This window comes from Cardiocondyla obscurior, linkage group LG06 (genome assembly GCF_019399895.1).
Source record: "Cardiocondyla obscurior isolate alpha-2009 linkage group LG06, Cobs3.1, whole genome shotgun sequence".
NCBI lineage: Eukaryota > Metazoa > Arthropoda > Insecta > Hymenoptera > Formicidae > Cardiocondyla > Cardiocondyla obscurior.
The window spans coordinates 816,116-831,544 of record NC_091869.1 but is presented as its reverse complement, the minus strand read 5'-3'; the positions used below and the strand labels follow the sequence as shown (position 1 = coordinate 831,544).

The following is a 15,429-nucleotide window of genomic DNA, read 5'->3' as shown; positions in this document are numbered from 1 at the left end:
CGTAATAACTTTAGGGCATTAAAGAAGCATTGAAATTTTGAACTCTAGCTCACGCGTATAGCACAACGCTATACGCAGACGTTGTTTAATTATAATTACAAAAAAAAAAATATATATATATAGTGGAGTTGTATGCTTGCGTCACTCACCAGGGCTAAGTAGAACAGCTGCGCTATAGAGCGCCAACTCGGTTTCGGTGAGCTTCAGTTCGGCGATGCTTCTGGCCAGCTCGAACACGCAGGAAACAAGCTTCATTTCCGCCGTATCCGTCGTATAAAATGCCTCCTGCGGTAGCAAGGTGTCGCCGTATAGGACACAGTTTTGCTGGAGATCGAGGTACCTGCTCATTCGTAGCACAGCCAACTCGAAGGAACCTACAATTTTAAGAAAACGTTAGTTCAGATCCCACGCAATTTTTATTTATATTCGTTTACAATTAAAAAAGAAAAGGAAAAAAAGAAATAAAGTTGACCACTTTCATCACTCCAGCGTAATAAAATTAAAACAGTTATATATCCAAACGTGGCATACTAGTTTATCAATTTATTAACGTTTAAATAAAACTGATAAAAGATTATTATTTTTATTATTAATATTTTTAGGTATATATTTATTAGAAAAAGGGATAAAATTGTTAGTAACTGCGTTAAATAAGTACGGTGCAGTTACTTACCCTGTTCCACTTAGAAATTAAAATTAGAATTAATTTTCAGATTAAATTTTTCTTTCTTTTTTTTTTTTTTTTAATTTACGGTCAAATCACGCGCGCGGAAACACGCAAAAGGGTAATAAAGTGTTATCGCCGGCAAGTCGTACTTATGCAAGCCGATGCAGCTACGTACCGGCCTTTAATAAAACAATCTGGTCGTCCTGCGAGAGCTTCATAAATCCAGGGACCATTTTAGCGAACTCGATGATCTGTTGAATGACAGTGGTCAGCTTTTGTGCGCACTCCAGCCAGAGCTGCTCGTGCGCCATGTTCTTGTAGTAGATCATTCTTGAGATGTCTGTGGGTTTTCGGAAGGACTCCTGGATCTGTTCCGTCGACACCAGGCACGTCCTTGCGTGCGCGTCCGCTATCGTTTTCGAGAGAAGCTCGCTGATCTGTGCCGGATCTGCGAAAGTCCGGCGGATTTTTTGCTCGTAAAAAAGGTTTCTCTCGTGACATATACATTTAGATAAAAAAGAAGAACAGTGGTATATATAAATAAAAGGAATTTATTTTGGGAACAAATAAAAGAGATTTTAAATATATTTCAAGCGCCACAAACGTGCAATCGTATAATGTATTTATATTGTCTTTTAAGTCTTTGTCATTTCATAAATTAATTTCTTCAACTACTTGAAAATTTTCTTTCCACATTTATCGTACACTTTTTTTTTTATAAAAAAAAAAATTTGGTACAAGAATCTTGAATAGAAATATGATAATGACAATGATTTGAACAGAATAATTTATTAGATAGATTGTTATGTTGCAAACAGGAGGATAGTTCATGCTGATGTGATTGTGCGTTAGGATTTCGTGCATATATCTAGTAGAGATATTAATTCATTAACACCAAAAATAAAATTGATATGCAATATAAAAATTAATAAAGAGATTAATAAACGTTAGGGTTTAATATTTCACTAGTAATGTAATTGTAAAGAGAATAAAGAATAGAAAGGAACGTAATATTTTACACTAATAAATAATGTACAAATAAAAAAAAAATTTTAAATAACATGCGTAATGCTAACATTCAACGTTCGAAATGAAGTTTTAAAGGGCCAACGTTTTACCATGTAATAAAATACACTGAAACGTTTATAATAATTTTATCGCGTCAGCAAGTAGATAGCGTCGTACCTTGTAACATAAAAGAGTAAGTAATTTCCATTTTTGAATAACTCTTTATGAATTTTTCATGAGACTGGACTAGTTTCCACGTTGATTAATGAATTTCGTTGGCAAACCGCCTTTCCTTAAGATTCCATATTTAACATAATAGTTTTACGTTATACTATTATTTTAAATTATTTCAAGATACTACAGTATAAAATTTTCTAATCGTTTACAGTCGCTTAAAAAAGAATCTACGTACAGACTTTGAAGTATACAGCGCATAAAAAATTTCTCAAAAGAACAGGATTCAAACAACTTCTAAGCGTTTACTAAAATAAATATCCCAGCTTTTAATTAAATCTTGTCGTGAGATTTCTCTAAAAAAAAAAAAAAAATTTCGCGAGAAGTGCGCTTCGTAAAATTTTCGTTGGCCGTGCAGAACTTCGGTTCGCGAGGGATAGGCAAGTGAGTTGGGGGAGGGAATGATGGCATGCAAAGGGACACAAACGTAACCTCACATCTCATCGCATGGGACATACTGGGCAGACTCGGCACTTCGTCATCTTCAGATGGGTTGCTGACCCTCTGTTGCTGCCCGCTAAGGAAGGTCGTCGAGTCAACCATCGTATAGGAGCCGTGGCCCAGGCCGGCAAGCTCGACAGCGGACTCCTGCTTCACGGCGACGATTCCGCCGCCGCTTAGGGAGCCGCTACCGCCACCACCCCCGGCAGTCCCGCCGGCAGCCGCGGTAGAACCATTACCGCTGCTACCGCCGCCGCTACCACTACCATTACCGCTACCAGCACCTCCACCACCGTTACTACCACCACCACTACCGCCGCCACCGCCAGCTCCATTGCCGGTACCGCCACCCCCTGCGCCACTCCCGGTCGTCGAGGCGGACAGAGACTTCCCTGATGTGCCGAAAAGTCAAAGTTCATGAGAGCTTGAATTGATCTCGAGGGTTGAACCGAACAGGTCTAAATGTTTCAGTTCTGTGAATGAGTCCTATGCTAGGGGGGTCCTATCGTCAATAGACTTGGAATTGTGTGCACGTAATCGAGGGGTTGCGTACACGATCTTTTACTTTCTTAAGAACAAATCGAAAGGCATAACGTTTTAAAACCGCGTTACTTTCAATTGTTAGGAAAATTTAGTAATACTTGTTATACGTATGTAAATGTTCATTGCGATAAAAATCGCGAGAGAAATATTTGTGTCGATATTGCAGAAACAATTACCGCGTAATAGAACACGAAGAATATTTGCGGTTTTACTCGAGAAATCATTATCGATGACAAGGACATGAGATGGAAGGAACTTTAGTGACATTAAAGACGCGAACGCAATTAACTCCAGGTTAATGACAGTGCTTCGGAATGCATTTAGCGTGTCGGTTACGAAGCGAGAACTTAACAGTTGCGCTTATAAGATTACAATTCTAATTTAGCAGGTACTTATTAAAATAATTTCTTATGTAATGTACTTGTACCAATTTTATTTTTTACATCGAGATAAACCCATGTTGATGAAAACGTTTACGTTCTAAAACGTAGTTATTTTGACGAAAGTAATTATCGTTAGCTTTATTAACTTCATTAAATCCTCTACTGTTCTGAATTTAATTTTTATTTTCAGAATAAATAAAAATACACGAGATTAATAAATGTGAAGCAAAGAAATTAACTCTTCGTACAAATATACGTAAATTTCTCAACAAAACTAACGCACTGACAAATTACAATTACATAAACATATTTTTGCCAATAAAAAGGGTATTATTTGCATAATATACAAAAAAAAAAAATTGAATTATGCAGCGCATTTCAAGAACTGTCATTCTTTACTTCTTCAAAAGTTGTTTCAGCAACTTGGAATATATTTTTTTCTTAATGGAAATTTGATTGGATATTTGCTTTCTCATAACTTTATAACTTTCCTCATTAAATATCTCAGTAATTAAACTCTAATTTAAGATTCTCTCAAAGTAAAGTTTAAGTTAAGTTAACGAAAAGAAAAAAAGAAAAAAACACCGTTATTATTCGTAAATTAAATTTAATAAAACTTTTTTATTTCCATACTCCGCGATGCGTCACATCAACATCTATTATCTCCACAGGAAACGTTATAGAAAAATAATTTATACGTTCTGTAGCTGAGAAAATGATAATTTTGAGAAACCATTCACATAATTTACTAGACTGGATAAAAAAACTTTCTCACTCCGTCTTTATTTTTCCCCCGATGCCAAGGGAAAATTAATATTAGTTCTGTTACGGGACTTCTATTTTTAATATTACAACCCAGTTATATCGTCATGTCTTTTTCCATGGTGCGGCGTTGTCGTTTTATTCGACGACGCGCGAATGGGATTAACGGATTTAGGAATTAGAAACGAAGCGTTACTTACCGGTGGTGACCACGCTGGGAAGCACCCCGGTCGCGGTGACGGCCGAGGGTGTGTCGGGCGCGACGGTGTCTGCGACTTGCGTCTGCGTCGGTCTGGGGTCGTAGGTCGTCGTGCTGTCGACGTAATCGGCGCTAAGCTCGTAATTCGTCATCGCTTGATGATTGTAATTCGTATAGCCGCCGGTGCCGGGACCTGACGACGTGTACTCGCTACCACCGTACGTGTACCTGCCGAGGACAAAATGATAGGTCCGCGTAAGTAGGGTCCGTTCAGAGGTGCAAGCTGATCGAAGGAAGAAGCGAGACTTGCTTCTTCCCATTTAACTTTATATATTGCGACTGCGATAGCTGCTTCAAGTTACCGTGCTTTTTAATATAGAACTTTTTAAAAGAGAAAATCGAAAAAGTCAGTGGAACGCGTTCCCCTTTTTTTTTTCTTTTTATTTTTAATTTAAGAATACTTTCCACTATACTTACCCGCCATTGTAAGGGTGATGTTGATCCGAACTGCTCGGCGTTTGGTGCTCGAATACGCTGCTGTCCGGCGCCGTTTCCGAAGCCGCCCTCATTTGCGCTCTGTGAAATCTGACTTCATCTTCGACCTTCTCCCGTTGTTTCTTCGACATGCGCCCAAATTTAACGGCTTTGGAAAAAAGAAAAGAAACGAAAATTAAATCAGGACTCGAAATGTTGTCTTTTATTTTTATTATTTTACGTTTTCATATAGAATAATGACAAAAAAAATTATTTCTTTCAACAGAATACAGCCATAAAATCTAATTTTTAACGGTACTGCCTTATTCCAATTATATAAAATTATACGAGCGGCGTAAAAATTTTATTCCATTTTCTAACGCATCTTTCGGATAAAAGTACCTTTACGTAATTGAATAGCGCTGAACTCTTCTCTTCGATTTTGTTCCTTTCTCCATCTCTCCATCTCTTTTCTTTCTCTTTTTCCTTCTTTGTCTTCGCGAACTCATTATCGGCAATTACGAACAATTACGGAGTTCAAATCAGGAGCGATCGTTGGCGCGCGGCGATTCGTCGCGAGGCGATAAAATCTAACGGGTATTCCGTGGATTGATCGAGATCAAGTAGCACGCGAGCCTCCTTCCACCGGCGGCCTCTTGGTCGACCGGTCGGTCCCTTCCTCGTCGCGAAGACGACTCAACGGAGGAACGCGGAAGAGCCTCGCCGCGTCCTCCTTGTCTTCTTCGGCGACGCTTTCATCGTCTAGTCGCGACGCACCCACCCGATGACGTCAACCTCGCGGACTATAGCCCGGACGAACTTACTCTCCCAAAAGCGTACGCACATCTATTCATATCGATAATTACCGATCGCTTCGACGCTCTCGAATTTTCCCGTCAATAAAAATCGCAGCGTTATTTTTTTCAACGGCAATAAAAAAAAAAAAAAATTTACAAGTTAGTTGCAAGTCAAGGTATTTGCGTAATTTTCGGAATGCTTGGATTTTTTCTATTATTTGTCAAAAATATGCGAGTTTTTAATAAACGTCACCGCGGCATCGATACAGTCTCGTTTAGGCAGTACACGTATGTAGCTCACGCGTGTGCGTGTCGCGAGGGTGGTCGAGGGCTCAAGTGACAAGGCGGGGAGGCCGAGGGGGTTGATAAAAGGGATAGCGATGTCAGCGGCTAACCGAACAGCTATCGTAAGAGAAGGCATTGCGACGAGAAGAGGGAGACGGCAGAGGGTGATCGACCGAACGCGGATAAAGCATGAACGGGAGAACGAGACGGGAGAGAAAAGGAAGGAGGCGGGGACGGAGATGGCAACAGGAAGAGTATGCATCAACCGGTAGCTTACGATGCACTTTCTTGCATTTCTGTGTACGCGCGCGCGCACACTCATACGTCGAGTATAAACGATGTGTTTGCGGCTTATCGCGCCGGAAGGTAAATAAAGCGATACTGAATCTGAAATGCGTGCCGAGACGGACCTCGACTGAATTCTAGTTTAATCCCATCTGAATCCCTTATTTGCTAAAAAGAAAACTCTGCGAAGGGTCGCCGAACATTTTTTTTTTCTACGTCATCATAATTAAGTAACGTTTGAAACTGACGAAACTGATTATTTTAATACAAATGTGCGAGTAAAGAAATTCAATCGTAATAACGAGAGCAATAAAAGTATATATATAATTAGTATGCTACGCGTTTTAATTAATTTATTCGTACGAATAATTTTCATATATCAGAGTTGAATGTGAGTCGAGCGAATGTTGTTTCGTCGTAACGAGATAAAAAAAAAAAATAAAAACCACCATTGATAATTAGCAACCGAAAAGCAGGAAGTTGCGGTTATACCCCGAATATCGCGGCTAAATATCATTCAAGCTATGTAAAATGGCAAGACGTCCCACGTTAGACACTCGATATACCGAGCAGTTATTAATTCTAAAAGTAAGAAATGTATAATTAATGGTAATGGAAAAGCGAGTGGAATATATAATATAAATTATTACGTATTTATATAATACATTGTATAGATATGAAGAGTATAAAGCAAGAATTGAAAATATACAATCTTCAAATTATTATTAATGAATGTTGAATTCATTATAACATTAATTTATTAATAATAAATTATTGATGGTTAAAATATCATTAAAATTTTAAACTCAGAATTAATATTTGAAACTGATAATAATTGTATTATCGTGGGCATCTAAAATTTAGAATAAAAAGTCGATGATAATATTTTATCTCCTTCTATATTACTGATAATTTATAATTCGACTGCTCGGTACTAACAACTTTATTTATACACCACGATGTCGAATGTAATCTGTGACATTTCCAAGATCTTTGATCGTTCGACGCTCGATTTAGATTCGCGGAAGTAACAATCACAGGGTAACAAAAATAGCTGGCGCATATAAAATTTATGCCGCACCTCTGCGAGTTAGATCGGGTTTATCTATCAAACGTAGAGAAGCTTCAGCGACAGGAAACAATGTTTTAAATGCTTTCAATGTAGTATCTAGAAACAAAATTTTTTTTTTAACTTTATATTTTCGCGTTGTGATTATTAGAAATTGTAATTTTTAGCTGAGTAAAAATTCAAATAACTTTACAGAAATAAGAAATTCACTACTTAGCATAGCAAATATATAAATATCACAAGTTATGCGTTTTTTATTGCGTCGTTCTATTGTCGATGTTTAAATTCTAAAAAGAAAAAAAAATGAATGAAAAAATTCTCATTGCTAATGTAAAATAATCAATAATATAGGATTGCATTCGGGTCTAGGACTACCATCTCCATCATCGCGTTTCCGACCAGTTTCAGCCCCGATAGGCTTTATCCGTCCACCCACGAGGTATCTTCCGTCTCTCGTTTCGTCTTGACGGCCTTGTCTATTAATATCGGAGCGGTCTTCGAGAATAGGCTTCGGGCAACGGCGGTTTAACGCACCGAAGACAGTTCGTGGTTCGCTCCGATAAAGTGCAGCGATGACTCGCCGTGAGGAGGAGAGACGGATTCTGATAAGGGGTCGTGCACCCCGAGTTGGCACGCGTAGAGTCTTGCTGCAATTGGTATGCATATGGCTGCCGTCGTCATTCGCTGACGCTTCTTTCATTTTTTCATACAAAATCCGTGTCGTTATTCGTGCTCGATTACGCAATTTGTTACGGAGAATCGGTAACCCTTTCACGTGCTTATTATTTAACTCGACAACGCCTTGGAAGTTTAGAAAATGTAATATTATTTAAGTTACGACGCAAGTAAATAAGGCTTGCTAAATTTTTTTTTTTTCTTTTTTTCTTTTGAAAGCATATCCGCGTTACTTTTTGATCACTCTAAAGTAAACAAAAGTATAAGCAATTTTGTGTCAAACAACTGTGTCAGACAAATATGTCTTTATACATTTTTCTCCATTGCATCATTCGTTTGTATTGCTTTATTATCTGCGTTGAGTAAATATCGGGCATTGGTTCGAGCATGTCGCAACATCGGGCCTTCGCGCGATAGTCCTTCGAACAAAGAAGCTTTTTAAAGTGTTCGTGTGTCGCTGAGCTATCCGTTATTCCGCGTTGATCCTATAGTGGAACTATATCACGTCTACGCGTTGTCGGGTCGCACGAACGCGGAGGATTTTTATAGAATAATACGTATCCCGTACACAATACTATTTCAGTCGTCTATTATTTAGATGTTATTATCACTACTTAAATACTATTTTAGATCACGTTAAGATTAGATTAAATTTTCTCGGCTATTAAGCTAATGATACACAATTAGCTTCTAGCGTACCAGCGCTTATCAGTCTTCTCGTATAAAAACGTTTGTAATTTTATCACAGATACCAATATAAATATAACACAGATTCGGTATAAGACAAATGTTATTTTTGGTACTTATTATGGCACTTGTAAAGTTAAAAAAAAAAAAAAAAAAAAAAAAAAGAATAATAAAATAAGATAAAAATAATATTTGTGTACCAGATTCGAGGGGGGGGGGACGATAATGTTAGATATAAATCGTGCACTCCGCTAACAAGAGAGCGATGCGTGGAGCGAAGATATACAGCTCCTACGGTCTTTCCGCTGCGAAAAGCCCGCCCAGTGACAAGAGCGATCCGTCTCTCTGAAAGAAGGTGACGAAAGGCTGGAGCAGTCGAAAGCACTCACCATCTCTTGACATGCCGAGGCGTAGGCACTTTTGCAACCGACAGTACTGGCACCGGTTTCTGTTTACACGGTCGACCACACAATTCTTGTTCCGCGGACATTGATAGTTGACGACCGACGACTGCGACCGCCTGAAGAAGCCCTTGCAGCCCTCGCAGGTGATCACGCCGTAATGCACGCCGCTGCTCTTGTCTCCGCATACCTTGCACGGGATTATCTCGATCTGGGCTGTAACCATAAAAGACACGAACACTTCAATTACGTGCTCCTATCGAAAATATCTTGCGAAAATCTCCGTCCGCCTTACAACTCATTTACTTCTAGTGCTTCATCAAGACTCATTCGTATACACGCGCACGTGTACATCTAACGATGTACTAACGGGCGCCGCTATTTTATTTTCTCTACCTCCCCTTGCTGCAACGCGTCCTCAAATTTTATGACTTTAATTTCATTAAATCGCCGCGTTTAATTATCTATTTACCAACGTGACGCTTTCATTAAAATTGCATTACAAAATAATTTATTAGTATTTTAAGTAAAGAAATAAATTTTTAAACTTATATAAAAATGTCTTAAATTACATGTAGCTTCGGAATTAAAAATAACATATTTGTGATATAATTACAAAAATAATATGCCATTACGTATAGTAATTTTTTTACACGTAAATAATTGTGTGTAATGGGTTGTAATAAATTTACAACTCAATTACATGTTAAAAAAATTTTTTTTTGTTTCTTTAATGGCACTACCTCGTATTGAATTAGTCTGCAGTCTACGATCGTCGAGAATCGCGCCGCCAGCGCCGGAGGGAGGCTGCGCGGATCTCTCTCTCGATCTCGATCTTTCCGTCGGCTGAGGACTCGTACTGTCCGCACCCCACGCAGGCCCGCCAAATCCTGACAGACTTCCCTCCATTTACGGGTCTTTCTTACCGGTTTCATTTACGATCTATCGCGGAGACAATACCGACTCAATCCCGAGGATCCACGCGCGTGATTGCGATCGAAATCGTCCGTTCGTGGAATGGACGTCCTTAATTGGTCTCTAATTAGTCTTTGTCTTAAATGCACGCCATTTATCTTCACGATATGCTTGATGTGGAGTGTTGCACAAAAGTACGTAGCCACTTCCGAAATGCATTCGTTAAATGCGTTTGTCTTCCTTAATTGAACAACGATATTCAGAAAATTGGAATAAAGCGACGTGAAATATCTCGATTAAATCTATTAGATATTATTATTGGACGTTTCAATACTGAATTTTATTTATGGCCAAGTTAGTTCTTTATATATTTTTTGTCAGCATAAAGCATTACTGTAAAGAGGAACGTAATTACATAAATTCTATATTAAAAGGGTTTAAGGGCTTTATCATAAATTTAATTCCGTTAGATTCAAGTTTTTAAATAAATTCACGAGGCTTAAAATCTATCGTTTTCTTTATCTGCTAGACTTTGAATCAAATTCTTCGTTCTTATCGACACTGACGGAGATAATAGCATTCAAGCATACGCTGTGCTATCGCAATTTAATTCAATTTCTAGTAAGCACTGGTATAAACTGCACGATTCGACATATATCTGTATTAAATTCAGAGGCTGGGGAAACTATCCTCTTTCAAGCGTAATAACCACAATATTAAATTATAGTTTTCTTGAATATTTAATTTTAATCTACGTCAAAAGTTAGAATTTTTAAATCGCGCAATAATTAATATTATCAAAAAGCGTATCGCTCACGAATTAAACTGAGAGGCCGAAAGGCAATTCACTCGTGACTCTACAACTATCGTTTTAATTTTCGAGGGATTAAACAATTTCGAAAATCATAAGGCCGTCGGAGAAATTTCATCAACCACGGATGAGAAATCTTAGAAAACGTCCAGAGAAAAAGTTCGAGATGCAAAAGTCGCCTTGGAGAGGGTGGGCGGGGGAGGTTGGCAGGGTGAACGTGATTATTCGCATGTGCGTGTGTGCGTGCACGGAAACGTAGTTTCGGTGCGCGGCCGGTCTACGTCTGGATATATCGCCCGAGCGGGACGGAGTGCGCTTCTCCCGTCCGGCAACTCTAGCGCCACGAGCAGAACGTCGAGGCGCTTGCACCATACGTACGCGGCCGAACATTACATAACCGAGAACGATGAACCCAAAGTACAGTCACCCGGCACGCTCGCATCTTCGACGTGCGTCATGCGGAGAGCGCAGCGTGCATCGACAACGGCGAGCAGGCCGCCTATACCCGGAACTCCCAAAATCGAAGCGAGTCCTCCTTCCTCTTTTTTTTTTTCTTTAATTTTCTTTTGTTTTTAAGCCACCGTCGATCTATCGTCGCAATTTCGCGATACGGTTCCCAGTCATTGGCGCACAATCAATCACTGGCCACACAATGGAATTATAATTACACGCGCTCGCACGAGGCATTTATTGCGATATCGTAATTAATAAAATATGCCTAACGAAATAGGGTACGAAGTTTTATATTTGTTCCAACGTAATATTATCTGGGACTTAAGAAAATTTTATTTTTATTTCTTTTTTTTTCCACTGTCGTTTAAATTAGTCTTTTTTTGTACTGCTATTTTTAATTTGCCTCGTTAATATTCCTTTCTACGACGACTGAGGCAGCTGACGTCGTTGCTGCAAGCTTTCTTCTATTTATTCTACAATTTTCTAGAGAGAATTTTTGGTTGTATTTTCGTGCTTGATTTTTCTTACGTAGGAGTGACTTTATTTCGACTTTTTTCTTCAAATAAAAGCTCTAATATTTATTATTTTGTTTCAATGTAAATTTCTTTGGTTATTACTATTAATATTCGACAAAATGTCGCGTTTCACGAGGCAATAAAAAAAAAAAAAAATTCTATTGTATATAAAACATGTACTACTGCCGCTATCTATTTCTCAATTTTATTACAACTGCTTCATTTATTAATAATTAATTTTATCAAGCCTAATTTAGATAAATAACTGAAAATAGATGCAATAATGACTCGCATAAATAAAGCCTTCCCGCAAGTTATATTATATTCTTTCCCGGAAAGCTTTGCGCTACAATTTTAATTGGGACAACGAACCGTTTTGGCAAATCGCATAAAACATTCTCAATCGGTGATCTTTACGGCATTTAAAAATAAGTATTTGTGCACGTTTACTCCGCCAGTGATCAGCGAGCTATGAAGTGAATATAGCTTCACGTTCCATTTAAGCACGCGCGGGAATCGTAAACAGTGTTAAACGTGAACTTCCCATCGCCGAGTGAAATCTCATTTTCTCGCGGATCTTATCCGCGAAATCTGGACGAGCGATTTCGTCCATTGTGCGGCGTGTGGTGACGGCGAGCGGCGTGCAGCAAATCGTGCGCGAGCGAGCGCAAGCGCGACGAAAAGACACGGAATCGTACGCGTGTGCGTTCCTTCTCGCGATTTTCCACCTGGGAACTGTCCACAGCCGTTCGATCGTACTTCGCGTTTCCGTTGCATATGTTTCGCACCCATACACACACGCGCGTACGCACTGTACAAGCCCGTAGACCACTCGCGCGCGGTACAATTTTCACGCGACGGCCGGAAGACGCCGAAGTCGCGAAATCGTCGATGGTGGCCGAGGAAAGAGCGAGCGATAGGAGTGAACTCGCGAATTGATTCGCGCTCGATAAGACGGTTCGCTCGGCCGAGCGTTCGCGACGGACTTCCGTTCAACGCGCGGCCCGTTGAGATGAGGCGAACTCGTGAGGAAATCTCGGAGAACGTCACGGAGAAACTTGCGCGAGTGACGAGCGGAGCGGTGTGCAGGGCAGGAAGAGCAGAGGAGTCCCCTGCGAGGGAGGAAAACGAGAAAATGTCCGCGTGACGTTGAATAGAAATCGGTGCACAGTCGGCGTAGGACACACTCGCGGTCACACTCCTCAGATTTCTTCAGTCAATCGTAGAATTTCGGAAGGCGTTCGGCGCTTGTACGACCAGCGTTGCCGAGCGGAGTACACGCGGCGCGACTGTTCGCTCTCTCTGTTTTTTTTTTTTTTTTCACTTTTCTCTTGCCGCCGCGAGGAGAACACCGACCTCGTTGCTCTCTCTCTTTCTCGCGCGCGCGCACACGGCCGGAAAAACTCGCGGAAAGTCGACGACTGACGGTACGAATATTTTGGGGGTTTTGACGAGCCAAGGCGGCGGCGGCGGCGGTACCGTATTGGAGAAGGAAGGAGAGTGAGAGAGAAAGACAGACAGAAAGAGAGAGAGAGAGAAAGAGCGTGTGTGCGTGCACGCCCGCGCGCTCGCCTCCTCACGCAAATAAGAGAAAGACGGAGAAAATGTCAACGAGAAAGACAAAGACGGGGCGAGAGGTGGAGGAAAGAGAGAAAAAGAAGACGACGACGGTAGGGGGAGGGAGAGAGACGGCACGAGGTGTTTTTCGAGGACCGGCGTTAGCGGGCTGGCATCTCACAATATGTCAGAACTCCCCGCGATCCCCCTCTTCATCACGCGACGATGCGGCGGGTCACTGAACTGCGCGCCTCCGCTGATGATGGCCGAGTGCCTCACCCTTTGCTCCCTTCGCCCCTCTTCCACCCCGTCAACGCCACCCGGTCCCCACCGCCCCCGCGCGTTACGGAGGCTCGCGAACATCGACGAACGTCGTCAACGGGGAACGAATGCTATCGAAAACGACCGAGAACCGCACCGACGAGACTACGAACGCGTAGCGCGCGCTTTCCGATCTCGACTCGTGCGACGCGTTTGCTTTATTAGTGCGCCTTGTTAAGGTCACTGGCGTGCTACCTAAATGCATGCGCGTATCGTGTTTCCTGCATGGGAAGCGCGCGGCTCGTGTAATTTGGAGATTCAGCAGCGGAGTGGGAACTCTTAAACTGTATTTTTTTTTTTTTTTTTTTTTTTAAGCGGACATGAGAACTTTGGCAGCGAGAAAGACGAACGAAAACATTTTTTGAACATTTAGTTCTTTTACTTAATAAGTACTGAGATAATAAATTTACAAATAATATAAATTTTAATTAATTATTAATTTTATTTGAAAAGTTAATTTTATTTAAATTTAATTAATATATTTTTATATTGGAATCTATAATACTGAAAGATGAAAAAGGCAGGTTAAAAATTTTCGAGAAGATATGTAACAGTCTAAAAATAACTAATTAATAAATTACGAATAATCAAATTCATGCATTTATAAATTAACAAACGTTCTAAAAAAATAAAATTTTTTAAGTGTTTGATTTCTTTTCATCGTGTAATTTTTCGTGCCATTATTCTCGCGCTTCTACAAAATTGTAAACGCGAAGATGAAACCTCATTGATTTCATCCCAAGAAATTCTATTCCCATATATTATACACGCTTTTCTTGTTGACATCATTATCTGATTTCATCCCTTCGTCCCTTTTCACTTGCGTTCACAGGACAGTAGTCCCACCCTTTATTCGATGCCTCGGTCCTTGCATCCATCCCTCAGTCTCTCCTCATTTTTCCTTCATATTTTCTAACTCACTCTCTCTCTTTTTCTCTCTCATGCTCCGTTCTTTCCTGAACACGCGCCAGTTTTATACGTCCCACCACGCGCACGTCGTTCTTTCCACGCCATTTTACTCCTTCCTCTCTTCATTCCCTCACTATGGTCTCCCTCCTTCGCCGTTTCTCATTGTCCTCGCTCGCCTCCCTGTCCCTCCGTTCTCGCACTCGCCGCTCACTCCGAGCGATTTCCTCCGCTGTCCCCCTCGCCCTCGGCGTGTCCCTTTCGCTCCTTCGCTCATTTATTGCATAACCGTGCACGAGGTTGCCAACCTGCACCGCGTAATACTCTATAAATACGTTTCGCAAATAAATATTCGCGCGACGATATGTATGCACGCGCGAGTCCACGGCTACAAAGTTGTCGTCGTCGTCGTCGTCGTCGTTATTGTCGCCAGTCCGCCTTTTCCGCCGTGGAATTTCAGCGTGCGAGATTAGCGATACCACGGATAAAGCAGATAAGCTGATTTTTGATAACGAAACGCGCGCAAGTGACTACGCATACTGAAATCCCCGTGTTTACGCCGCTTGTTTAATAAACCGAGCAAGACGGTGGGTCTCATTGCACTCGCTTGATCTTCGTCAAATAAAACCGGAATATTTTGATATCATAAACTCTCGCGCGCACATTCGCAGCATCATAAAATCTTAATATAGATCATCTTGATAGTTCGGACCAATCTTCCTCCCCGTTGAAATTAATTTAAGCACGATAAACTTTTAATATTTTAAATTTCCGATATAAATTTATTTACCGACCATAATACACAATATAGAATTCGAATAAACTCGAATTTTAATATTATTATTACATATTAAAATAAATCTATTAAAATTATTACATAAAAAAAAAGATAAAAATTTTTTTTATTACTATGAATATTTATAAGTAATTAAGTTATGTCTAATCTTTTATTAAATCCGTCCCCTTTTTTTTTCTTTTAATTCGTTATTATTCGATGGCGTTGCAATTACATGCGAATCGATGCGTCGCGCAACGTCTAAT

The 15,429-nt window shown here is 40.3% G+C and overlaps 1 protein-coding gene across 5 annotated transcripts in view; it reads right to left on the bottom strand.

The window, feature by feature from the left end:
* Positions 1-15,429, bottom strand: part of Hr3 (Hormone receptor 3) — an 83,928-nt gene that overhangs the window by 9,610 nt on the left and 58,889 nt on the right. For 3 of the 5 annotated variants that reach the window (XM_070658163.1, XM_070658160.1, XM_070658162.1), the window contains 6 exons: positions 8,899-9,126; positions 4,715-4,880; positions 4,239-4,465; positions 2,347-2,742; positions 843-1,115; positions 150-374 (listed from right to left, as the gene is read on the bottom strand). In XM_070658163.1, coding sequence (XP_070514264.1) covers positions 150-374; positions 843-1,115; positions 2,347-2,742; positions 4,239-4,465; positions 4,715-4,880; positions 8,899-9,126 — 1,515 coding nt within the window. The remainder of the gene's footprint in view (positions 1-149; positions 375-842; positions 1,116-2,346; positions 2,743-4,238; positions 4,466-4,714; positions 4,881-8,898; positions 9,127-15,429) is intronic. The other 2 variants (XM_070658161.1, XM_070658164.1) reach the window with 2 other exon arrangements.